The following is a 26,377-nucleotide window of genomic DNA, read 5'->3' as shown; positions in this document are numbered from 1 at the left end:
AATGAGAAAGCTGGAGGAGCTGATGGGAGTTCAGGCTGGTTTGTCCCAGGGAAGCCCTGAGTTTGGTCTGTCATTTCCCTTGTCTCCCCTCACTGTCAGTTTTGGCCTTAGATGGCTCTTTTATATAAGATCCTATTTCTTTTTAGGTTTTCCCTCCGAGTTTTAGGGAATTACCACCTCCTCCTCTGGAGCTGTTTGACTTAGACGAGACGTTCTCCTCTGAGAAGGCACGGCTTGCTCAGATTACCAATAAGTGTAAGTTTGGCCAATTTTTCTGTCTATTTGATTTGAAGAGTTTTACCTATTTGTGAACTTATGAACAGGAGTATAAAATTACAACTTTTGTTTATTTCATGTAAATGACACTGCTTGTTTTTCTTGAGGATACTTAGCTCACTGGGTTAGAGCATGGTGCTGAGCAGAAGCCAAAGATCTCAGCTTTGGTCCCTGGAGATCTTTACTTCTAATCTGTTGAGAGACCATAGGATGAATTCTGAGCACTGCTTGGCCACCTAGCAAATCTGGGGTCATTGGTCATAGAAGCAGTTAAATTAAAAAAATTAGTCAGAGCCAGAAGAATGATAGACTCTGAATTGGAGGGGATCTTACAGAGGGCCGAGGCACCTCACCATGAAGCGTGAATGGGGAAATGAGGCCTCAAGCCACATAACTACATGGTGACTGGTGCTCTTGACTCTTGGCCCAGTGTTCTTCCTGCCGTGCACTGCCTCCAGCACAGCAAATGAACCCGCACACATATAACCAGAGGCCTGACACTAACCATCCACCTTGAGGCAGTGATCCCACTCCTGGGAGTCTGTTCTAAGGAGATGAATGAAGGCACAAAGACAATGACTACATTATTTAATAAAAAATAAAGCTGGAAATAGCCTTAGTGTCCACTAGCAGGGGAATGGTAGTAAATTGTGTCAGAATCAGTTGGATAATACGTAGTCATTATAAGAATCATAAATGAAGAACGCACGATCTCAAACTCCATGCACAGGAGGATCCCAACTAGGTAAACCACCGCTGCATGTGGCCACCAGAATGGACTGTGCAGAAGGGAAAAGAGCTCAGTGTGAAAAACCTTTACTGAATCGATTCTGTGCCAGGCATGGTGGTAGGTGCTGGTTAGCAAGACAGTATGGCTAGTCCAGCAGGATAAGAGGTCTTGTGAAGAACCAGATGCTTTACCCAGCATTCCTAGCAAATTATCCTACAGAAATCCTTGTAGAAATGTTAAAAAAAAAAAAAAAAAAAGATATTATAGCATGCAAAAAGTTGGAAACAGCCTAATGGTTCATCTGTCAGTTGAGGGGGACTGGTTAAAAAATTATGAAATAAGTATCATTATATATGTGTTAAAAGAAAAACACAGAACATAAGCTTTGACATGGAATGGTGTCCATGATACATTGTTAAATGTTGAAGGCAGCTTACTGAAATATTATAATTTGACTCCCCCCACCCCCCAAAAAAACACATTGCCATCAAGTCGATTGCAACTCATAGCGACCCTGTAGGACAGAATAGAACTGCCCCATAGAGTTTCCAGGGAGTGCCTGGTGGATTCGAACTGCTGACCTTTTGGTTAGTAGCTCTAGCTCTTAACCATTACGCCACCAGGGTTTCCTATTTGATCCCATTTTGACAAAAACTTGTTTTTGTTTTTTAACACGTGTATAAAAGAGGGTAGGATTTGGTGGGGATGGAGCTAGGTGAGAGATTGTTGCATCTATATGGTTTGAATATCTTACTAAATAACTCGTATTTCTGTTACAGAATACGAGTTTTTTAAAGAATGCAAATCAGAGGGGAGAAAAAAGAAACTGCAGGGTAGTCTAAGAAGACGTAATGACTGTCCATCCTAGATACAGGGCTGCTGGGGGCGGCTTCGCAGAGGTGTGTTAGAATTACCTATACTGTTATTACAATGCTTTAAAAAAAAAAAAGCCCACGTGCTTCTCGTAGTAGTCCTTGTTGCATTCAGAGCACAGTAAATTGATTTCCTACCGGCTGCTCCTGTTCTTTGTAATGTAGGAATGCTGGGTCTGGGAACAGGAAAGCTGACCCAGTTCAGCTTTATTCCCATTAGTAGTGTTAACACTTTTCATTTGTGTCCTGATTTACAAAAATAGCCTATCAGAAGTCTCTAGAGTTTGTCACTGTTTAAGTCCTGTGGTCACATTATCCTAGGAAGAGGTGAGTGATCTTGAGTGACTTGTCAGAGGCTACTTAAAACACAGTAAATCTGTACTTTGGGAAAAGTAGAAGGCAAGGGTTAATCTAACTGCCCCAACTGTGCTTAGGTACTGAAGAAGACCTGGAATTCTATGTCAGGAAATGTGGTGACATTCTTGGAGTGACCAGTAAACTACCAAAGGATCAACAAGATGCCAAACACATCCTTGAGCACATCTTCTTCCAGGTGGTGGAGTTCAAGAAACTGAATCAGGTACACAGCCAAGAAGGCCCACTGCAGCGGTGGTATCATCCGTAAACTGTACTCCTCATGTTTTATGCCATTCGTTCTGCAGCTGCTTAGCGAGCATCTACTGTGTGAACTAAACAGACCATGATCCCTGCCCTTATGGAACTCACTTTCTAGCTGGAGGAGGCAGAGTAAACAACAAACAGAGTCTAGAAGTATAATCACATAGTATACTAGAAGGTAATAAGGGCTATGGCATAAAGACAGTAGAGCAGGGCTGAGGGATCAGGTATGCTAAGTGTGGCAGTGACTGGGGAGTTGTAGAGAGTGTGGTATTAAAGGGACTGGTCAGGGTAGGCCTCTGTGAAGTTGATAACTGGAGCAAAGACTTGAAGGTGTTGAGGAACTTGGCTATACAGATAGCTGGGGGAGGAGTGTTCCGGACAGAGGGAAGACCTATGCAAATTCCCTAAGGCTGGATGGTCTATGCCTGGAGGGTCTGAGGAGCAGCTGTGATGCCAGTGTGGCTGGAGAAGTGAGCAGAGGATAGAGCGACGGAGCATGAAGTCAGCATCTTATGTTAGAAATCCTCTTTCTCTAGACCAAGGACCAAACCAAAAACCAAACCCATTGCCGTCGAGTCAATTCCAACTCATAGCGACTCTATAGGACAGAATAGAACTGCCCCATAGAGTTTCCAAGGAGCACCTGGCAGATTCAAACTGCCGACCTCTTGGTTAGCGGCGGTAGCACTTAACCACTACGCCACCAGGGTTTCCGACCAAGGACCAGGAACTTTAAAATTATGCCTGGCATGCCTTCTTTTCATCCCTTTACAGGTTTTCTAAAATTAAATGCCCAGCCAGTGTTGGTAAATGGGCACTCATACACTACTGATGGAAGAATAAATTGGTTCCACTTTTCTGGGGATTTTTTGTAATATTATTCAAAAGCCCTAAAGAATGTATATACTTTTGACTCAGCAATTATAATCCTCAGAATGTGTTTTAACAATATAATCCTAAATGTATGCAGTTTTATCAACCAGGATGCTAGCTACAGCATTCTTTTAAAAGAAAAGTCTTTATCACTGGGGAACTGTACAGAAGAATGTACCTTAAGTAATTTAAGGTACATCTATAACATTACAAATATTTTAGAAGAATATTCAAGGACTTGGGAAGACAATATAGTAAATGGAGGGGGCTATAAAACAGTATATAAAGAGATCCCATTTTTCTTTACAATATGCATGTATGTATTTGCATAGTAAAGAACAAAGATAATCATTCAAACGTGCAGCATGTGCAGTGATTTTTTTTCTCTATTAAAATTTCTATAGTAAATATTGTGTCACTTTGGTAGGAAAAAGTTTTTTGCTTTTATTTATTTATTTTTAACACAAGCAAGCAAAATATAAGCTTAGGATTTTCAAAGCTGAGTGGAAAGACCAGTTAGCATATTATCCTCTGCTGGAAGGGGCTGGCTTTGCTGGGTCCTCATTGGCCAATGTTTACTGTATACCTCTTATGTGCCAGGAATGTTTTTGGGCTACAGCAGTGAACAGGGTGAATGCAGTCTGTGCTCTCTTGGAGCTGTGTCCAGGAGGGCAGACGGAAGTATACAGGCAGTTACAGTGCTCTGAGATAAGTGTCATGAGGACCTGTTCAGGGGCTGTGGAAACCCAGAGGCGAGGTATTAGTTTGGCTGCTCTGCACTGAAACGTGGAATAGTGGCTTGGGTAGATTCCCACCAGGTCTAACCCTGGTGGCATGGCAGGATAGGCCCCCAAGGCCTGGGTGAGAAGTCTTGTATGGTCCTTGCACCAGTGCCTTCAGCTGTATTTGCTACTTACTTACCATGGGAGATTGTCTATATACTTTTGTCTGTAAGCCTTGGAAAGTTTGTGCATTTTTTGTAGTACTCAGATAAAAAGGTACAAGATTTCTAACTTTGAAAATCTTTATGTAAGTCCCCCCCCCCTTTTTTAAATTAAACCTATGATTAAATCTGTACATTTATTATTTAGGAGCCTTGGTGGCTCAGTGGTTTAGAGTTACGGTGAGCTACAAGAGCTATGGCTGCTAACCAAGAGGTCAGCAGTTTGAATCCACCAGCTGCTCCTTGGAAACCCTATGGAGCAATTCTGCTCTGTCCTAGAGGGTTGCTATGAGTCAGAACCGACTTGACAGCAACTTCTTTGTTGTTGTTGTTGTTATCATGGTTGGTGGTGGTCAAAGCCCTGTCCTGGTAGTAAACACTGAATTCAGTCTTAGAGCCAGAGATCACCTGTGTACTCCAGTTAATGGTGATTCAAAATCTTTAGTCAAAGTCAAAAACACAAGTTCACATTTTAGGCTTTGTACTGAAATACTGAAATTCTGTCTTACTCCCTCCTCCAGGAACATGACATCGACACAAGCGAAACAGCATTCCAGCGCGACTTCTGAGGGCCATGCCTCTTGGAGCATTTTCTTCCTCCTGATTCTCTTTGTAAACTATTTTTTAATTTTTCCTCAACTCCTTATCAAAATTGTCTATATACTTTCTTCTATAAGCCTCGGAAGGTCTGTGCATTTTTGTAATGCTCAGATAGGTATACAGTTTCTAACTTTCAAAATCTTTATGTAAGTTCCTTTTTAATTAAACTTATGATTAAATCTACTTTTCTAATTCGTGAGAGTCTTTCACTGAAGTATTTTCTTTCAACACTAGCTCTGGATTTGAGTTTCTTTCATCAAAGACATAAATAATTCTCAATCCTGGTGTTGTTAAAAAGCTTTTGGTATTGTTAAAAAGGATGTCATGGGAATGCACAGCAATAGACTGGGGTACACTGGGAATCAACTTTGGGGAACCCTGAGAGCCACTGAAGATGTGTAAGGGATGTAGCACAATGTGAAGAGTTCAGCAGGTGGGTTCTGTAAGTATGGGAATGATGGAAGGAGGCCATTTAGGGGGAGAGAGGGATGTAACTCCATGAGGAAGTAATGAGGATGTGGACTAAGGTGCTGTTGTAGGAGTGGTAGCATTTTGAAACAGGTCTGGTCTGGGGTTAAGGTCATATTGGCAAGACTTCCAGCCTGGCTGCTTAGGGGAGCGGTGAAGCTGTTGCAGGCAGGGGCCTTCCAGAAGGTAAGCTGTTTGGGAGGTAAGAGTCCAATTATGCATTTGTTTGAGACAAAGACAATTCATACTAGTTGAAATAATTGGAAATGCCTGAGGATTAAAAAAGATGTCAGGTCTCAAGATCAGAGTTTTTCACATGGAGTTAACTGAAGCCATGAGAATAGTTTGTCAAGGAGTAACACTTAAAACCTTAGGAAGAAAGGCTCATGTTAAATCCTGAACTTCAAATGATTTATTCACCTTAAAGCTCTGTTCGTAGGCTTCCATTCTCTCACACACTCAAGCCCTATCCAGAGTCACTGGCCAGGCCAGAGTGTTGGGGGAAGAAGGAGGCCCCTTTGCTCAGGGGGCAGTCTGGGGGTCAGATGAGAGACGAACGGCTACAGAACTGAACTTTGGGGAATATTGTGGAACACTGTACTGTCCAAAATGGATTCAATAATTCTCTTTCAACCCACATGCTCTTCTCTTACAATGTGAGTTTGATGCTCCTCCCATTGAGAGTTGGGGTCTATATTCTCTCCCCCAGAATCAGTGTGATACCGTATGGCTTCTAAGGCTAGATCACAAAAGGCTTACAGCTTTTATTTGGTTCTCTGGGGACACTCACCTTTATAGACATAAACCTCCACATAAGAGTCCAAGGCCATGTGGAGACGCCATGTGTAGGTGTTCTCGCCAACAGCTATAGGTCCCAACATACACCAACACCACCCACCAAACATTCATGCCCCCAGCCACAAAGCTGTCCCATCCTTTTAGTGAGTTCAGCAAGGCCTAGACATAAAGGAGCAAAGACAAGCTATCCCTGCTGCATCCTTTCTGAGTTCCTGACACAGACTCCACAAACATAATAATTTGTTATGCAACAATAACTAGAATACCCACAATCTTAGAAGGAGCTTTTTGGATCTGTATGAATCTAGTTTAACATTACTTTCCAAAGGGGAAACAGACCTAGCGGCAGAGAAGCACTGACAGCCTGCCTGCTAACCCAGAACTTCTCCCACTACTCTCTCCTGACTGGAGAAGGTACATTGTAGGAGGCAAGGCCTGTCCCACCACAGAGGGCAGCAGGCTTTTCCCCATAACCCATGGAGGCAAGGATGTATTTTTCTTTCCAACTTCTTACAAAAATTTCGAAGCACACAGAAGAGTTGAAAGAATACTGGAATAAACACCAGGGTACTACCTACTTTTAGCAGTTGTTAACATATTGTCATATATGCTTTATGTACGTGTTTGATTTTGTTAATGTTTGAAATTACATTGCAGCCATAACATTCACCCTTAAATACTTTATTAAATAACCATACTATCATCGTTACTCCTAATAATACCTAATATTTATTGTAAATCAGATGTCCCCAAAGTGTTTTTACAAATTTTTTTTCTAAGCCAGGATCCAATCAAGGTCCACACAGTGCATTTGATTGCTTTTTTTTTTAGTTTCTTAATCCACAACAGTCCCCCTACTTCGTTCTTTTCTTTTTTTAAGTGAAGTTGACTTTTTGAAGAGCCCAAATGAGGCATATTGCAGAGTATCTCACATTCTGGATTTATCAGATTGTTCCATCATGATGTCTATTGTTCCTTTATCTCCTTTACTTCCTGTAAATTGGACGTTAGGTCTAAGGCTTGACTAGCTTTTTGGCAAGAATATTTCACTGGTGATGCTCTGTATGTCAGATTGGCCCTCTACTAGTGAAATTAAGTTTAATTGCTTGGTTATGGTGGTGAATAGTGTTTTTAAATTCAAACATAAGGTACAAGAATGCCTCTTTATCCTAGTTGCTCTTCATGTAAGTGCACAAACTTTTTCTGGCACCTAAGCCACTTGAGATGAAGTTAACAGACTTAAGTGTGTTTCAATGCCACTTTCTAAAAAAAAAAAAATTAAAAGGTCATAGTACCGGTCCCAGCAGGTAAATGCATAAAAAATAACCCTGAGAGGATTTTATTTGTAGAGTTCAAATAAGTCTCTGGTTAGAGAAACTTTAGATACTGTCAAAATGAAGAGGAGGTAACAGACAGTGGGAAAGGCAGGAACCTCTCTTCTCACCCAAAACAGGGAGGAATACGTGGCATTTAATGATTCAATGATCTACTGTGGTTCTTGCTAAATTAGTTCCCATTTATAGAACTAAATATTAGGTTTTCAAACCTTTGTTCCCTAAAACGCCCTGGGGCTCTACATATGCCCTTACTAAAATTTATTTATTTATTTTTTAGCTCGGTAATACTTGAGCACGTAACTAAAGGATGCTGAGGGACGAGTCCCACCCCTTTCAGCCATCAGTTCCCTTCTACGCAACCAATGTTAACAATTTCCTCCTGTCTTAAAGAGATAAGAAAATATATTTAAACCAAAAAGAATAATAAATCTCGCTTATGCGCTACATACCAACTTTTAACATAAGCCTACTAGTAATGTATTACACTACAGCTGTCTTCCTGCAGCTCACAATCTAATGGGGAAGAGAGATTAACCTAAGAGTCGCGAACGGTGGCAAATAACATGAAAGAAACTTGCAGCGTTAGGAGCTTGTCCAGGGCCTCTCTGATTCACCACAATAGACAGTCGGGCGGTTTGACGGAGGAGGTCAACAGGGCTCAAGACTCGGGGAGCCTCCTGACCGCGAACACCGTGAGCGACATGAAGTCGGAAACGGACGATGTTATTCCTCCTTGCTTCCTCTCATCCGGTCCTCCGCAGCTCCAAGGGCGCGGGGCTGGCCTGAGCGGAGGGCCAAGCGGCAGCGCAGAGCCCGAGCCCCGGAGCCCAGGGCCAGGAGCCCATCCGGACACCGAGCGCAGGCGCCATCTCATGACGTCAGGCGCGCTGCGCTTTCGTCAGCAGGCGCGACTCCCGCGATGCCTTGCACGGCGCCGGAGCCAGAGCGCGGGCTTTTAACTAGGAACTCTTCGCGTCGGGGCGCAGGCGAGTGGGTGCTGTCCCTGAGAGTGCGGAGAGGCGGCCCAGGAGAGTTGGGACCTGCAGTTAGACAGCTTGGGACGTTTGGCCTCCATTTACACGCGAGGCGCCTGCAAACAAGTCGCGTCACTTGCCCGGGGTCCCCCAGAGGGCAGGGACAGACTGCCAGCTTGACTTAGGTTGGCTGGCCCTCTACCTTCAGAGAAGAGTGAGGATTCCGTTAAGTGCGGCCGAGGGTCTTTGCTGTGCAGTTTATTTCCACTGGCTTCTGAACTAGGCCTTGACGTCCACGAGGCGGTTCCCTCTCTGACTGCCCAAACCCCGCACCCTGCGAGTCCTTCCCTGCTTGCTTGCTGAACTGAACGTGACCATGTTAAAGAAGAAAGAACTGTTTGCGAAAGTTGATATGCCAGAAGGCGCAAGGTAGAGGTCAGGGGTAGGGATTGGACTTGGTGTGTGTATAAAGCAGCCCAGGTCTCCACACTCCTCTCTGGACCTCATCTGACTCATCAAGAAGGCAAGGGATTTGGGTTAGATAATTTCTAAGAGTTCAGTTCTCACTTTCCAATTACATCAATGAGGGTACAACTCCAGCTGGCACAGCAGGGTTGATTGTTCTGAATTTTGGTCAATGGCCCCACATTTCTCCCAGTGATTCAGGAGGAACCCCTAGAGGCATGCAAACTGAACATAGCCATCACCTCCCAAAACTTCCTTGTGTCCGTTTATAATCCCTTTCCTCCCCCACAACCATTGTAATTTTAGAGCGGCTTCTGTCACTGTAGACTGATTTACAACGCCTAGAATTTTATATAAATGGAAATCCAGATTAATGGATTTCATGAAGGTGGGACCCATCCAGCCCATTGCCCTGAGGTGATTTTTTGACCCTTGAGCCTCTTCTATTGTAGGAGAAAAAAACATCACAAAGTTTAGTAAAGCAAAAAGAAAGTTTTATTTGGCATATATTCAAAAAGGCAAATGTGGGAGGTGGACAAGCACACTGCCAGAGCTAATGTCTGCCCGAATCCGAGGAAGGTTACAGAATCATCAGTATATATTATCGCAAAAATGGGTAGAATCACTGAAAGCTTCACCTTCTCACAGATTGGCTAGAAACTGTGACCTTAAATTTTTTATTGCCTTTTTAACAATAATTGGTATAGCTTTCAGTAACTGACAATCAGGAGGGCCTTTATTGGTCCAACAAACTTCTATTTACTAAATGTTAATAGAAAAAGATAAGAGTGGGAAGAAAATCTTTCCTGTTGTTTGATTGGCTTTACGTGAAAAGTTCCCTAAAATATATTTTTTTCTTCCCTAAAAGATAATTTCTAAGACTGTCCCACCTATTGTCTTTATCTCAGGGCCCAGCCTCTGTGTCCTTGTGAGTCCTTGTGGACCCAGCTTCAGCTGGGTTACGTTCTCTGCGCTCAAGGACAGGGAATAATGATTCCAATATTATTTTCTAAATATCCCTTTTAAGTCCAACAATAGTCTTATTAATTAGTAAAGACCATTTTGACTTGGGCATTGTGCTCTTCTGAAGAATTATCTGTATGCAGTGTATGCAGTCAGTTTTGAGAAACAAATTCCAGGGTTGGGCTGGAAGCTGTGTTTTAGAGTAAATGGTTATGAAAATACTTTTCAGGCCTATTTCCATGACAATGGTAATATGGTGGGGTATAAGAGTCTTTAGACTTTCTCTTATCTTTGGGACACTTTGCCTCTTTAGTCTGAAGTGTGTGCCGATTTGCAAAGGTGGTTAAAAGCTCAGCTGCTAAATGGAAAGGTCTTCAGTTCGAATCCACAAGCCACTCCCTGGAAACCCTATGAGGTGGTTCTACTCTATCCTATAAGTTCGCTGTGAGTAGGAATCGACTAGATAGCAGTGGTTTGGTTTTTGCTTTTTTTGGATATGAAAGAAACTTCAAATCAATTTATATTATTGGCTTAATATGATTTTTGTTTTAACACAATATGTACTCTTTGGCTTCCTTCACTCAGCATAATTATTTTGAGATTGGTTTATATCAATAACTTGCTCCATTTTATTGCTGAGTAGTATTTCATTGTATGAATTACACTAGTTTGTTCAATCACCTGTTGAACATTTGAGTTGTTTCCAGTTTTGGTCTATTACAAATAAAGCTATGTAAACATCTTTGTGAAGGTACATTCTTTCATTTCTCTTGGATAAATACTTAGGAGGTGAATGGCTGGGTCATATAGTAGGTGTATTTTTTTTTTTTAAGAAATTGCTAAATTGTTTTCTAAAGTGGTTTTTGAAAAGTAGCTAAACTGTTTTCAAAGTGGTTGCACAATTATACATCCCACCAGAAGTATTTGAGAATTCTAATTGCTTCCCATTTTCAACGGCTTTTAATATGATTATTCTTTTTAATTTTAGTCATTCTAATAGGTATGTAAGGAGCTCTGGTTGCACAGTGGTTAAGCACTCGGCTGCTAATCAAAAGGGGATTCAAACTCACCAGCTCCTTCACAGGAGAAAGATGTGGCAGTCTGCTTCCCTGAAGACTGAAAAAACTACTGCTGTCAAGTCAATTCATAGCAATCCTATAGGACAGAGTAGAACCGTCCCATAGGGTTTCCACGGGACGGGAAAGCAGACAACCACATCTTTCTCCCGTGGAGCAGCTGGTGGGGCACTTTAACCACTGCTGCACCCTAAAGATTTACAGCCTTGGAAACCCTGCGGGGCAGTTCTACCCTGTCCTAGAGGGTCATACTCTGAGGCGGGAACAACTCAAGGGCAATGGGTGGTAGGTATGTAGATCTCATTGTGGTTTAATTTGCATTTCCCTAATGATTAATGATATTGAACACCTTTGCCTGTTTTTGCCACTGGATATATTTTAAAGGTACAGTTTGAGGGTAGAGGGAATAGAATTTGCAGATCAGATTAAGTGGTGTAAGAAGAAACATCAAGAATGACCTCAGCTTCTTCCCAGTCCCTAAATACTTCCTAATCTTCCTTGTCCCTTCTCCCTGAAGTGCCATTCTCCAGGTTGTCAAATTCCTAAGTTATCCAGCTCTGAAGAACCTTTAGTGACCCCCCTTGGGTGGGTACCCATAGGTCCTGCAGTTTATCCTCACCTTTATTGAGCTAATTTTCTGCTTACACCTTGTCTCCTTTACTAGCTGGTGAACTTCTGGAAAGTATGGGCGGTTGGATTTTCTCAGTATGCTCAGCCCCCAGCTGCAGCCCAGCCTCAACCATTTTAGCATATTTTTACAAACTATTCTCCAAGTTTACATTTCAATTGTGGGTGCTTAGTGTTTTAAGTGTTCAGCTACCGGCCCACTAGCTGTGTGATCCTCACAACTTAATATCATCATGCCTCAGTTTTCTTTAAAATGGGGAAAAAATGAAAAAATAGTGTTTTGGAAACCCTGGTTGCCTAATGGTTAAAAGCTACAGCTGCTAACTAAAAGGTTGGCAGTTCGAATCCACGAGATGCTGCTTGGGAACCCTATGGGGCAGTTCTACTCTCTGTCCCTTAGAGTTGCTATGAGTTGGAATCGACTCATCGGCAACAGGTTAATGGGTAATGGTACCTGCCTCACATTGTGGTGAAGATTAAATGCAAAATGGATGTAAACCTCTTAGTGTGGTGACTGGCAGACTCATGGAGTGTCCCCCAGTAAAATGAGGTATTATTTTATGACCTGAATACTTTATTGGTCCTTTTCTCAAACTCAAATGTAAGTGCTTTGCAAATAGTTATTCACATAAACCTCAATCTTTTCAGAAGTAAATGGGGGCATTTTCTCCCTAGAGCTCTGATTCCTTGAATCAGGTAATTGAATTGCTTTCCTTCCTTTGGAATCCACTCTTTTGTACAAAGTGCCACATTTCCTGTCCTGGTCCTTGGCCTCTCATGCCAGTGCCCACTTGGCTTCTGTGAGTCCATCCACTATACTGATCCCCCAAGGTGGAGGGTGTAATGGTTAAGGTTGTGTGTCAACCTGGCTAGACCATGATTCTCAGTGGTTTGGCAGTTATGTAATGATGTAGTTATCCTCCATTTTGTGATATAATGTAATTATCTTCCTGATGTGATCTGATGTGATCAGCCAGTGAGTTGTAAGGGAAGTTTCTTTGGGGGTGTGGCCTGCATCCTGGAGAAGGTCACCGGCTTTTGCTTCACTTTGGGTCCTGCATCTGGCACATCATCATCTGACCTCTGGTTCTTGGGACTTGAGCCGGTGGCCTGCTGTATTGCCTGCCAACCTTAGGATTCATCAGCCTCTGCAGCCCCTGAGCCAGCAGTCTGCTACCTGATCTGCTGATCTTGGGTTCCTCAGCCCCTGCAGCTACGTGAGTCCGTAGAAGCTTCCAATCTGACGCCTGACCCACGGACTTGGGACTTCCCAGCCTCTACAACTGCATAAGCCATTTCCTTGAGATAAATCTCTCTTTCTCTCTCTCTACATATATGTATATACATACATACATACATATATACTTCACTAGTTTGCTTCTCTAGAGAACCCAGCCTAAGACAGGGGGTTCAGAAGTATCCTGAAAATCATGCCTTTGTTTCAAAATCTCTCCTGATGTCCCATATCTTACAAGATACAGTTCAAACTCTACCATTCTAAATCCTCTCAGTTCTGGCCTGTGTCTTCCCAACTCTCCAGCCCAAATGTTAGCTTGATAACATTTCATTCATTCATTTTCTTGAAAATGTGTAAAACTCCTTTCTTGAGTACCTGCCAGGGGCCAAGCATTATGGTAAAGATCTGAAACTAAAAATACGAATGCGTGTTGCCCCTGTTCAAAACAGCAATAAAATTATGGGCGGAGGAAGTGCGATGGGTGGACAAAGATGAGAATGCTTAGTAGTAGAGAGGGGATGAACCCAGGCTGAAGGGCCATGTGATACCACTTATCATTTACTTGTTATCAATCAGTGTTTATTTTGTGTACTGCCTGGTGCTGGGCCTGAGCATTTAAAAGTACATTTAATCCTTGACTTCCCAACATGGGCAAGCTCTGGGTCTGGAGCCCAGGGTGGGGCAGATTGAGCCTCCAGGGGCACTGGGGAAAGATCAAATGGCTGAAGGCTCCCTGTCCAATAAGGGACTGTCCAGGAAAAGCTGCAGTCTGTTATCAGTCCCTGGCCCAGCCACCACTCCCAGGTGTGGCTGCACCCAGAACACTGGGAGTCCTCTCTCCAGGGAGTGTCTGTTGGTACAATGATAACTGGAGAGGACAGACTTGTGGAGATCACCAGATTCCATCTGGCATCAGGTGATCTCTCTGCTGCCTGACTCCCAGCACTGACTGCAGGCTCTTCAGCTCCTATGTACTAGTCAAGTGGCCCCAATTGCTTGTTCCAGGTTGACTCTGCAACTGCTCCCTGCCTCTTGCCTTGGGCAAATACCTTGTGGGAGCTGTCAGGTCCTGGCCCTCCCTGTCCATGTGAGAATGTGTGCTGTGTGCAAAAGGGCTTCCTGGACCTCAAAGGACAAGTGTGAGGGTAGCTGAAAAATCCTATTAATAATAATAACAGAAGTAACATACCAAAACCGCCACCATCCAGTTGATTCCAAGTCAATAGTGACCCTATAGGACAGAGTAGAACTGCCTTATAGGGCTTCCAAGGAACGGCTGGTAGATTTGAACTGCTGACCTTTTGGTTAGTAGCTGTAGCCCTTAACCACTGCACCACCAGGGCTCCAGAAGTAACACAAACAAACAAAAAAAACCCAGTTGCCTTTGAGTGGATTCCGACTCATAGTGACCCTATAGGACAGAGTAGAACTGTCCCATACAGCTTCCAAGGAGTACCTGGTGGGTTCAAACTACTGACCTTTTGGTTAGCAGCTATGGCTCTTAGCCACTACGCCACCAGGGTTTCCAGAAGTAACAGTACTTATTATATGTCAAGGACTGTTCTCAGTGATTTATGCATATTCATTTATTTAATCCTGTAATAACCCTACAAAGTAGGTACCAGTGTAGTGATTAAGAGCATAGACTCTAGAGCTACATAGCCTATGTTTGAATCTCTGCTCTTCCATTTGCTAGCTGTGTGACCTTCAGGAAGTTTGTGCCTCAGTTTCCCCATATTCCAAAAGGTGACGATATTAATATTTACCTCATAGAGTTGTAATGATTAAATGAGTTAATATTTACAAAGCACACAGAACACTAGGTGGTACATCCTATAGAACTATCTAAATTTTTTGATAAATCCTGTTTTTATAGATGAGGAAACAGAGGCACAGAAGAGTTAAGTAATTTGGTAAATACACCTAGTAAGTAGTAGAGCTCCAGGAACTGGTAGAGGGCCTACAAAAAAAGAGGAAGACTCCCAATGAGATGGATTGACACAGTGACTGCAACAGTGGGCTCAAGCATAACAACAATTGGGAGGATGGCACAGGCCTGGGCAGTGTTTCCTTCTGTTGTACATGGGGTCGCTATGAGTCGGAGCTGACTCAATGGCACCTAACAACGAGAAGCAGTGGAGCTGGGATTCAAACCTTAGGCAGTCTAGCTGTAGAGCTTACACTCATAAATGTTACGGTGTAGCAATGAAGAGGGGATACCCAAATAAATTACTTTATGAATTAAGTACTATGAAAGCTTCTAGTACTTAATATGTTTGGAAACCCTGGTGGCGTAGTGGTTAAGTGCTATGGCTGCTACCCAAAAGGTCATCAGTTCGAGTCCACCAGGTACTCCTTGGAAACTCTGAGGGGCAGTTCTACTCAGTTCTATAGGGTCGCTATGAATCGGAATCGACTCGCCGGGAACGGGTTTGGTTTTTGGTTTTAGTACTTAACATCCTTCTGCTGTGGTAAATGAAGTTTGCATCGGTTGGCTAGACTGTCCCCAGGTGGCCAGCAGTTTCTGGATGTGGGATCTGTGGCATAAGTAGGGACTGAGGCTGGGATTCAGCCAGGTCTCCCCAAGCTCCTGCCTCATAGTTGTTTCACCTTCATCTCAGCACATCTCCCAGGAAGCCCAGCGTGGGCATGATAAGAAGTAGGTTCTTGGTAAGCGTCAACTTAAAATGGAAAATCCTTGCTAAGCCTCTCGGAGTTTAAGCACTTCGTAAATAGAATTCAACTCAACAGACATACCTGGGACCTCCTATGCTAGGCCTTGTCTGGGCTCTAGGGATACTGGGGTGGATTCAGAGGCCTTTTGGACTCCAAGATGCTCAAAGTTTAAAGGAGGAAATGCACAAGTCAACAGCTGGTTATGGACAGCCGACTTCAAGGATAAGTAAGAATTAGGTGGGAGGGGTAATAGTGCAAGCAAAGGCAAGGAGGCAGGAAACTTCTTTCAGCGGGGGTGGGGTGGGGTGGGTGATGATTCAGGCAGAGGCTATGAGCCTGATTGTGTAGGAAGGAATTTATCCCGAGGGAGAGAAGAAAGGGTCTTAAGTTCAGGAGAGACTAAGTGAAGTTTGTATTTCAGAAGTGTCACTCGGGCCGCCAATTCGAGGCTGCAGAGAAAGCAGGAAGGTACAGGTAGGATTAAGGGGGCCATTTTAGGGCGGGGCTGTAGCGACCCGGAGAAGCGAGGCTTCGACTAGCCCTGGGGTTTTTGCACAGGTGGTTTTCCCAGCCTGACTTTTCCATCCTTGCCCCTCACTCCTTTTTGACAGTCCTTGCTGTGTGGGCCGTCCCAGACCAATACTTGACTTGAACCCGCTCAGTCATATGGTGCTCACAAGTCCCATCTCCTAAGTCGCCACCGCGGCCCCTGTCATCATGGAACCTCTGGGCCTGTGCAGCGCCAGCCCCGCCCCCGCTGGCCCCGCCCAGGCCCCACACAGGCCCCGCCCAGGCCCCGCCCCTGCGCACGTCTGCCCGCCCGCGCGCCAGGCCCGGGAGGCGCCGACGCGCTTGGCGCGAGATAGGAAAGTGCTTCTGTGCGCGCCGGCCGCGGCCGTAGCTCCAGCGCGCGGACGGCGGAACCTGAGGACACGCTGACCGAACCTAGCGCGGCCCGGGGCCCGGAGCGGCCGGAGCAGCTAGTGTCCTGGCCCCGGCCTCGGCCCGGCTGCGGCTCCGGCTCCGGGCTCAGCTGGCGAGCCGGCGGGCGCAGCGCGACTTGGGGGGATGTCTCGGCGGACGCGCGGGTGAGCGGAGCTGGGTGGGCTGAGGGCCCTTCCTACCCCCTTTCCACCCCCACCGCCACCCACACCTCGTTCCACTCCACCTCGCCGTGGCCCCTTCGCGCGGGGCGTCTGGGGGGTTCCTCAGGAAATGCTGTGTCCTGGGCGGCCCGAGGCAGGGGCGCGCGCATAAAGCCATGGGTCCCTTGGGACCCCTCGCTCCGCTCCCCTGGCCTGCTCGGTGTCTGAGCCGGGGCGGGCGGGTCTCCCGGGGCCCGGGCCAGGCCCTGCATGATGTCATTTTGTCTCCCGCCTAATTGCGGTGTGGGGGTGGGACGGCCGGTGTCAGCTGGAAGGGCCTTTACAGGGGGAGGGAGGTGCCCCCCGGGGAGGGAAAATGTCTCCCCAACTCACGACGAGTAGGAGGCCAAAGCCTGAAAGACACTTGTCGTTCAAGCCTCAGTTTTGGTTCAGACTTCCCCCTTGGGCCTTTTCCCCCAACATTCGGGGAAGCACAGCACTTCAAGCCCTCTAAGCCCCCTCCCTCCGTCTGAGAAGGGTGCTGGGGAGGGGGCTCTTTTGTCTCCCCAGCCTGGGCTCTGTGCCCCAGCTTGGTTTAGTTTTGGAGAGCTCTCTTTGTGTTCTACCCTAGGAGTTTTGGAGCTGAAATTGAAGGTGGGGGAAAGAGAGACTGAGGTGTATGTATCAAGACTGCTCTGTGCCACTGGCCCCTGGGGCAAAGTCAGGGGCTGTGGTCTCCATTTTACTTAGTCCCCAGAGAATTAAGTGGCAGAGTCGATCCTGGAGCCAAGTCTGTGGGCCCCAGTGCCCCTTCATTTGGGGCCTGAGCTCTGGGAGTCATGGAGAACAGTGGGGTCCTGCCCTCTTCCCTCCCTGGATACCAGCAGCCCAGATAACCCCAGGCCCCTCTTCAGATGGTGGTGTTTGCCTTCTCAGGCCGAAGATGTAGACCTGTGACTCCATAACTGCCAGCTTTCCCGAGTCCTTCTCAATGCAGAAGTATGCTCAGGTTTGGTCCTCAGGGCCCGTAGTCCTGCCACAGGGACTGTCTTCCTCAGGCCAGTTTACCAGGGCAGCTCAGGTCCCTTGGAAGTGTTACTCCAGTGATGGCTGCCCCCACATGATGTCCAGGTCCTCTGATCCCCAGGTTTTCCACCAGTTCTCCCCTGGGGCTAAGTGGAGGGACCCCTCCCATGTTAGGGATGGGGCCTGTACCCTGGAACCCCAAACCCTCAACTTATTTCTTGGCCACTCACTGTAACTCTCCTCTGCCCCAGTGTCCCAGTTCCTGCTCAGCCTCTGACTCACCCTGGCCCTGGAGCAGAGCCCAGCACATTGAAGGGCAAAAGAAAGGGTGTGTTGCAGGGAAAGCAGTTGCCACCATTAACTTGGCCTCTGCTTTTTTAGCTGGGATTTACAGGTGAGGACTTAAAGGTGAGGACTTAAAGGTGCAGAGTTGAGGTCCTGGGCCTAGCTGTGTGGACGTGGAAAGTGAACCCTGTGAGCCTCAGTTTCCACACCTATTAAATGGGGATAATGACAGTGCCTGGGGAGTAGATGGCCAGCACTATGTGGATGATGGATATACCTCACTAGGTTCTCCCAGCTGTCTGAGATGTCCGCATTTAACAGAGCCTTGACACACCAGAAGAGTGTCCACACAGGCACCCTTTTCTCCCTGAAGACACGTTGGCTGAGCTTCTGTTAGAAGTAGATGTTTCTGTCAGTGAGGAGTCTGAGGGCAGTTGGGCTTTTTTTGTCCTGTATGTATTTTTTTAATTATGGAAAATATGTATGTAAGAAAACATTTGTCATTTCAACATTTTTTTAGGTACAATTCAGTGACGTTAATTACATTCGTCATGTTGTTTAACCATCACCATTATCCGTTCCCAAATTTTTCGAACACTTTCAGCAGAAGCTTAGCGTCCCCTAAGTGATGAGTCTGGGGCAGTTCATTTTAAAGCCAGCGTCATTCTGTTACAGTGTCTTGTAGATGTATTGCCTCCTACTTTGCAGTAGAGGAGCCCTGGTGGCACAACAGTTAAAGTGCTCGGCTGCTACCCCAAAGGTTGGCAGTTTGAACCTGCCCAGTAGCTTCAAGGGAGAAAGAAGTGGCAATCTCCTGTAAAAGTTGTTGTGTGCTGTCAATTCTGGCTTGTAGCGACCCTTAGGACAGAGAACTGCCCCCTAAGGTTTCTAAGACTGTAAAGTTTACAGAAGCCAACTGCTACATCTTTCTCCTGAGGAGCAGTTACTGGGTTCGATATGTAAAAACCCTCTGCTGTCCAGTCAATTCTGACTCATAGTGACCCTATAGGACAGAGTAGAACTGCCCCGTAGAGTTTCCAAGGAGTGCCTGGCAGATTTGAACTGCCGACCTCTTGGTTAGCAGCCGTAGCACTTAACCATTATGCCACCAGGGTTTCCGAGGGTTCGATATGTAGTATATATTATTTTGTGCCTGGCTTCTCCTGTCAACATACGTATTTTAATGTGATAGTCCACCATGTCATGTAATTGTGGTATAAAACTCCTTTGAAGAAAATGCTACTAGTTAATTTTTCATTTTATTTCTATAGACATGTGGTTTTCAGTTTTATGCGCTTCAAAAAACAAAACTGGTCTATAGAGAAAGAAGGTCAATTAATGGTTGCCAAGTGCATGGGCTTCTTAAGTGCATGGGGGGAATAGATTTATTTATTGGGGAGTGACAGTTAAGGGGTACAGAATTTGTGGGGTGATGAAGATGTTCTAAAATTGACTACATGATGGTTGCATCACTCTGAATTTACTAAAAGACCTTGAATGGTACAAATTAATTGGGTGAAAACAGCCGACCTTTGGGGCAGTAGCCTAACACTTAACCACAGCACTACCAGGGCTCCTTTACAGCCTAGAAAACCCTATGGGGCAGTTCTACTCTGTCACATGGGGTTACCGTGAGTCAGAATCGACTCGGCAGCACCCAACACTAACAGCAACACTTTGCAATAAGGTGGGAATGACAGGACAAGGCTGAATTCCAGACCCTTTATACAAGGACTCTACCTCTATTCTAAAATATTTACTTCGGCTAATAGCAGCAGCCTGGCACGCGCGCTCATTCATTTTTGCGCCTGGCCATTCCTGGAGCAGTTAAGGCCTTTCAATCCCGGTCCTGGCCCTGCAGATATAGAGGTGAAGCTGGCCCATATTGATGACATGCAGCCCAGGGCCTACATTCTGAGATAGGAGGATTTCCCATGGGAAACCCCCAATATGCTGTGGGGGCCCAGGAGTGACTCAGGCAGCAGTGCTGAGTTCTAGAGAAGAAGGGGACAGGAATGTGCATATGAAAGGAAGCCTTTTCCTACTTCTGGGCACAAGGACTAGGCTTCTCTTGGTCCTGTGGAAATGTGTGTGCTTTTCCCAGTTTACAAATACTTGACTTAGTAGTGTCCCTGGTGCAGGTCCTGCTGTGTGAAGTTGGGAGAAGGTTCCTAAGCTTCCATAATCACCCGACATCCCTGGAGGTGGATAGTGTGATCTCTGTTTTTTGCATCCATTAAGCCTGATAATTATGAGGCTTTTGGAGCAACTTGTAAAACTGGCTGATACAGAATTTAAAAAATCCAGAAATGAAAGCTGCTCTTACCCTGAGTTTCTCTCCATAAACTATGCTGTTATGCAGGCAGGGATTGGGAGGGAATATGCAAAAATGGAAATGGTTACTAGTTCATGTATTAAGAATTTGTTTTTTCAAATATCTAGCATTTCTTAAAATCCTGTTAAAATACCAGTGTTTGATAATTGCATATGTCATTAGCTTTAATCTTTACGATAATCCTGCAAGGTAGGGGGTATTATGAAAGTGAAAAAAGTTTGTTATTGACAAAATATTAACTAGAGTCTGAGTATTATAATAATGATAAAACCTTACTTTTTCTTGTAGCTTTTGAAGTCATTAGGGTTTTCCTTAAAATAAAGAAAAGAATAAAGAAGAAAACAAAAATAGCTGTAATCCCATTTAATTAAAAAAGAGAAGAGGTCGAAGTACTGTGTTTTCAAAAGTAGAAAAGAATCAAAGCCTGCTGCCCCTAGCCTTCCCCTAGCCTCTGCCAACACACAGTACCCATCCATCACGTAGCAGCCTGTGGAGACGCATGCCCTTGACCTTTAGATTCCTCTCCCCACAGTGAGGAGCTGGATGAGGTGCACTACCAGGACACAGACTCAGATGTGCCCGAGCAGAGGGATAGCAAGTGCAAGGTCAAGTGGACCCATGAGGAGGTGAGTGACATGGAAGCTCTTAGGGGGTGTCTGTCTGATGTCTGCACCAATGGAATGAAGAGGAGGAGGGCATGGAAGAAGTAAGTGGGTCCTCTGGTTCACCTTGATACTTAAGCATTCTTAGGGGGGACTCTCAATTCTGAGGACCCTTGGGGGGCTGTGTGCCTCAGACCTCAAGGCCAGCCATGTCTGTGGAGAAGCTGGTGTGTTCTGCTTCATGGACACTGTTGTGTTTTGATGGCCAGGAGGTTCAGCCAAATCTGGAGCTCCTGCACCCTCTTTTTTTTCCTTTTTAAAGTAATTGTATTTGATCTTGTGACTTGAAATTCTGAATTGATTTTCTTGCAGCCAGATCTTTTAATCAACTTTATCGAAATATAATTTATATTCAGTGAAATGCACCCTTTTTGTTTTTATTTAGTTTTAGTAATTTGTTTTTGTTGAGAAAATACACAGCAGAACATACTTCAGTTCAACAGTACCATGTGGTGACATTGATTCCATTCTTCCAGTGTAATCTTCTTACCCTCCTTTTCTGTGTTTTCCCTCCTCTGTTAATGTAAATTCACTGCCCCGTCTGGTTCCTATCTAATCTTTAGAGTTGCTGTTGTCAATTTGATCCCATGTCAAAAAAAAAAAAAACCAAACTCAGTGCCATCGAGTTGAATCAGACTCATAGCGGCCCTATAGGACAGAATAGAACTGCCCCACCGAGTTTCCAAGGAACACCTGGTGGATTTGAACTGCTGACCCTTTGGTTAGCAGCTGTAGCACTTAACCACTATGCCACCAGGGTTTCCTGATCCTATGTAGATCGTTCTTAATAGAGCATAATGCTCAAGGCAGACATCGTTTGCTAGTTAAGCTAAATTATTTTTTGGTTTTAAAAAGACTTAAAGGGATGTGTTTGGTTTAAGGTTAAAAGATTATCTAAGGGCAATAGTTTCAGGGGTTTATCTAACCTTCATGGCTCCAGGAAGTCAGGAGTTCATGAGAATTTGGAATTCTGTTCTACATTTTACCTCTTTTGATCAGGATTTTTCTATGGAATCTTTGATCAAAATGTTTGGTAACGGTAGCCAGGCACCATCCAGTTCTTCTGTCTCATGGCAAAGGACGCAGTTGTTCATGGATGCAATTAGCCACACTTTCCATATCCTTCTATTCCTAACTCTTTTTCTTTGTTCTAGGCCAATAGAGACCACTTGTGCCTTGTATGGCTGCTTGTAAGCTGCTTTTAAGACCCTGGCCCTATGCATTAAACTAGATCAGAAGCACTAGACTTGTTATTAGGCCAATTAACTGGGATTTCCCATGAAACCCTGACCCTAAATCTCCAAACCAAAGAACCAAATCCCATGAGATTTTTGGCTCCATAAGCAGCCTCAGCAGCTACTCCTCCTTCCTTTTTTTTTTTTTTCTTTTGCTAGTTCACGTTTTTATAAGTTATTGACAGGGATTACAATAATCAGCTATACATCCCTACCCTTAATCAATGAGATTTTTCCATCACCATTAACCCCTCTTTTCCTACTTCTTCCCACCCCTGATAACCACTAATAAACTTTGTTCTCTGTATATTTGCATTTTTTGCCTTTTTATATAAGTGAGGTCATAACAATATTTGTACTTTTGTGATTGACTTATTTCACTCAACATAATGTCTTCAAGCTCCATCTATATTGCAGCATGTGTCAAGACTCCATTTCTCTTACCGGCTGAGTAGTATTTCATTGTACATATGTACCACATTTTGTTTATCCATTTGTCTATCAATGGGCACTTAGGTTTCTATTTTTTGGCTATTGTGAATAGTGCTGCAATGAACATTGGTATACAAGTCTCTACTTTCAGGCCTTTTGGGTATACACCTAGGAGTGGAATTGCTGGGTCCATATGGTATTTCTAATTTTAGTTTTTGAAGAACCGCCATACTATTTTCCACAAGGGCTGTACTGTTTTCATTCCCACCAGCTGTGGGTAGGGGTTCCACTTTCTTCACATCCTTGCCAACATTTGTTATTTATTTATTTATTTATTAAATCTTAGCCTTCCCAGTGGGAGTGAAATCATATTTCATTGTGTTTTTGATTTGCGTCTCTCTGATGGCTAATGAGGCTTAGCATCTTTTCATGTGTTTGGTAGCCATTTGAATGTCCTTTTTGGTGAAGGGTCTATTCAGGACCTTCGTCCATTTTATGATTGGGTTATTTGTCTTTGTTTTCAAAGTTTTATATATATTCTGGTTATTAGATTCATGTCGGATATATGGTTTCTGAAGATATTCTCCCAGTAGGTAGCTTGTCTTTTCACTTTTTTGGTAAAATCTTTTGATGAACAAAAGTTTATATTTATGAGGTCCCATTTATTTATTTTGTCTTTTGCTGTTTGTGCTTTTCCTATTAGGTAATTGTCATGGATTAAATTACTTCCCCCTAGAAATGTGTGTCAGTTGGGCTGGGCCGTGATTCCCGGTATTGTGTGATTTTCCTATATGTTGTAAATGTTGCCTCTATGATGTTAATAAGGGAGGATGGGCGGCAGTTGTGTTAGTCAGGTAGGACTCAACCTATGAGATTGGATTGTGTCCCGAGGCAGTCTCTTGAGTTAGAAAAGAGAGAAGCAAGCAGAGAGACAGGGGGACCCCATACCACCAAGAAAGCAGTACGAGGAGAGGAGCAGAGCATGGCCTTTGGACCTGAAGTTCCTGCTCTGAGATGCTCCCAGACCAAGGGAAGACTGATGCGTCATAAGGACCTTTCTACAGAGCAGACAGAGAGAGAAAGCCTTCCCCTGGAGCTGACGCCCTGAATTTGGACTTGTAGCCTACCAGACTGTGAGAGAATAAATTTCTCTTTGTTAAAGCCATCCACTTGTGGTTATTCTGTTCTAGCAGCCCTAGATGACTAAGACAATAATCCCTTTTTTTGAAAGATAGGCCTGACATAATTGCCCTTGCTTCTTGTTCTAAGAATTTTATGGTTTTAGTTTTCATGGTTAGGTCCTTAATCCATTTTGAATTTGTTTTTGTGTAGTTGTGAGGCGTGGATCCTGTTTTATTTTCTGCATGTGGAAATTAAAAAATCTTTTTTTTTTTTTAAGAGACTCTTCTTTCCCCATTGGATGAATGGAACACCCTTGTCAAAAATCAGTTGTATATGTGTGGGTTTATTTCAGGACTGTCAATTCTGTTCCATTGGTCGATATGTCTATTGTTATGCCAGTACCAGGCTGTTTTGATTACTGTAGGTAGGTGTATAGTATGTTTTAAAATCAGGAAGTGTGAGTCCTCCTACTTTGTTCTTCTTTTTTCAACATTACTTTGGTCGCTATGAGTCAGAATCGACTGAACGGCACTGGTTTTTTTTTTTTTTTTTTTGGCTATTTGGGGCTTCTTGACATTCCATATATAGTTGAGGATTGGTTTTTCTATTTTGATAAAGCAAGGTGTTAGAATTCTGATTGGGATTGTGTTGAATCTCTAAATTGCTTTGGGTGCTATTGACATCTTAATATTGTCTTTCAATTCATGAACATGGAATATCTTTCCATTTATTTAAGTCTTTAATCTTTTTCAGCAGTTTTATGGTTTTCATTCTACAAGTCCTTCATGTCCCTGGTTAGTTTTATTCCTAGGTATTTTATTCTCTTAGATGCTATTGTAAATGGAATTGTTTCCCTAATATCCCTTTCAGATTTCTCATTGCTAGTGTATAGAAATCCAGCTGATTTTTGTTTGTTGACCTTGTACCCTGTGACTTTGCTAAATTCCTCTATTACCTCTGGAAGTTTTCTTGTAGACTGTAGGATTTTTTGATATATACCCACTGCCGTAGAGTCCATTCCGACTCACAGCGATCCTATAGGTCAGAGTAGAACTGCCCGATAGAGTTTCCGAGGAGCTCATGGCAGATTCGAACTGCCGACCTCTTGGTTAGCAGCTGTAGCACTTAACCACTACGCCACCAGGGTTTCCTTTATATATATATATATAGGATCATATTATCTGTGAAAAGAGATATCTTTACTTCTTTTCTAATCTGGATACCTTTTAGTTCTTTTTCTTGTCTTATTGCTCTGGCTAGGACTACTAATACAATGTGATAGAAATGGTGAGAGAGGACACCCATGTCTCATTCCTGATTTCAGGGAGAAAGCTCTCAGTCTTTCTCTATTAAGTATAATGTTGGCTGTTGGCTTTTCATATATGGCCTGAATCATACTGAGGAATTTTCCATCTATTCCAATCTTCTTGGTGGTTTTCATAAAGAAAGAATATTGGATTTTATCAAATGATTTTTCCACACCCATAGAGATGATCATATGCTTCATTTGCTTTATTGATGTGTGTTACATTGATTGGTTTTCTAATGTTGAACCATTCCTGCATTCCTGGAATAAATCCCACTTGATTATCAAAAAGTATATGATTTTTTAAATATGCTGTTGAATTCTGTTCACTAGTATTTTGTAGAGGATTTTTGCATCTATATTCATGAGAGATGTTGGCCTGTAGTTTTCCTTTCTTGTGCCAGTCTGGTTTTGGTGTCAGGGTTATGTTTGCTTCATACAGTGAATTTAAGGAGTATTCCTTCCTTCTCTATCTTTTGGAAGAGTTTAAACTAAACTATTGGTATCAATTCTTCTCTAAATGTTTGGTAGAATTCCCCAGTGGAACCTGGTCCAGGACTTTTTTTTGTCAGAAGGTTTTTGATCACTCTCCGCTTGTTATGGGTCTGTTGAGACTTTCTATTTTTTTGAGTGAGTTCGAGTAGATCGTGTTCTAAGAATTTGTCCATTTCATCCAGAGTATCCAGTTTGTTGCCATATAGTTGTTCATAATATTTTGTCATAATTCCCTTTATTTTTGTCAGGTCAGTTATAATGTCCCCTCTTTCTCTTTTTAATTTGGCTATTTGCATCTTTTGTTTGTCAAGGTTTGTCAATTTTATTTGTCTTTTCAAAGAACCAACTTCTAGATTTATTGATTCTGTTGTTTTTCTGTTTTCAGTTTTATTTATTTCTTCTCTGATGTTTGTTATTTCCTCTCTTCTGGTAGGTTTAGACTTAATTTATTCTTCTCTTTCTAGTTCCTGGAGTTGTTGAGTTAGGCTGTTGATTTTAGATATTCTTTTTTCATGTAGCCATTTATTGCTGTGTTTCCTTCTGAGAACTGCCTTTACTGCATCCCATAAGTTTTGGTTTGTTGCGCTTTCATTTTCATTTAACTTTAGAAAATTTGTGATTTCTATTTTGGTTTCTTACTGGATCCATTGGTAGTTCAATAGTGTGTTGTTTAATTTCCATATGTGTGTATATTTTCCAGGTTTTTTTTTTGTTGTTGTTATTTCTAGTTTCATTCCATTGTGGTCAGAGAAAATACTTTGTATGATTTTAATTATGTTAAATTTATCAAGACTTGCTTTGTGACTTAACATGTGGTTTGTCCTGGAGAATGAGGATTCGAACTGCCAGCCTTTTGGT

At 43.5% G+C, this 26,377-nt stretch overlaps 2 protein-coding genes across 5 annotated transcripts in view; both read left to right on the top strand.

Moving 5' to 3' along the window:
* IFT52 (intraflagellar transport 52) overlaps window positions 1-5,058 on the top strand; it is a 38,726-nt gene extending 33,668 nt beyond the window's left edge. For all 3 annotated transcript variants that reach the window (XM_049869164.1, XM_049869163.1, XM_049869162.1), the window contains 3 exons: window positions 147-255; window positions 2,313-2,458; window positions 4,837-5,058. In XM_049869164.1, the coding sequence (XP_049725121.1) occupies window positions 147-255; window positions 2,313-2,458; window positions 4,837-4,884 (303 nt within the window). In that variant the 3' untranslated portion in view covers window positions 4,885-5,058. The remainder of the gene's footprint in view (window positions 1-146; window positions 256-2,312; window positions 2,459-4,836) is intronic.
* An 11,341-nt stretch (window positions 5,059-16,399) lies between these two features.
* The window catches only part of MYBL2 (MYB proto-oncogene like 2), a 46,630-nt gene continuing 36,652 nt past the window's right edge, over window positions 16,400-26,377 (top strand). For both annotated transcript variants that reach the window (XM_049869754.1, XM_049869753.1), the window contains exons 1-2: window positions 16,400-16,624; window positions 20,800-20,893. In XM_049869754.1, the coding sequence (XP_049725711.1) occupies window positions 16,605-16,624; window positions 20,800-20,893 (114 nt within the window). In that variant the 5' untranslated portion in view covers window positions 16,400-16,604. The remainder of the gene's footprint in view (window positions 16,625-20,799; window positions 20,894-26,377) is intronic.

This window comes from Elephas maximus, chromosome 25, assembly GCF_024166365.1.
Source record: "Elephas maximus indicus isolate mEleMax1 chromosome 25, mEleMax1 primary haplotype, whole genome shotgun sequence".
Classification (NCBI taxonomy): domain Eukaryota; kingdom Metazoa; phylum Chordata; class Mammalia; order Proboscidea; family Elephantidae; genus Elephas; species Elephas maximus.
This window is presented reverse-complemented; position numbering and strand designations above follow the sequence as displayed.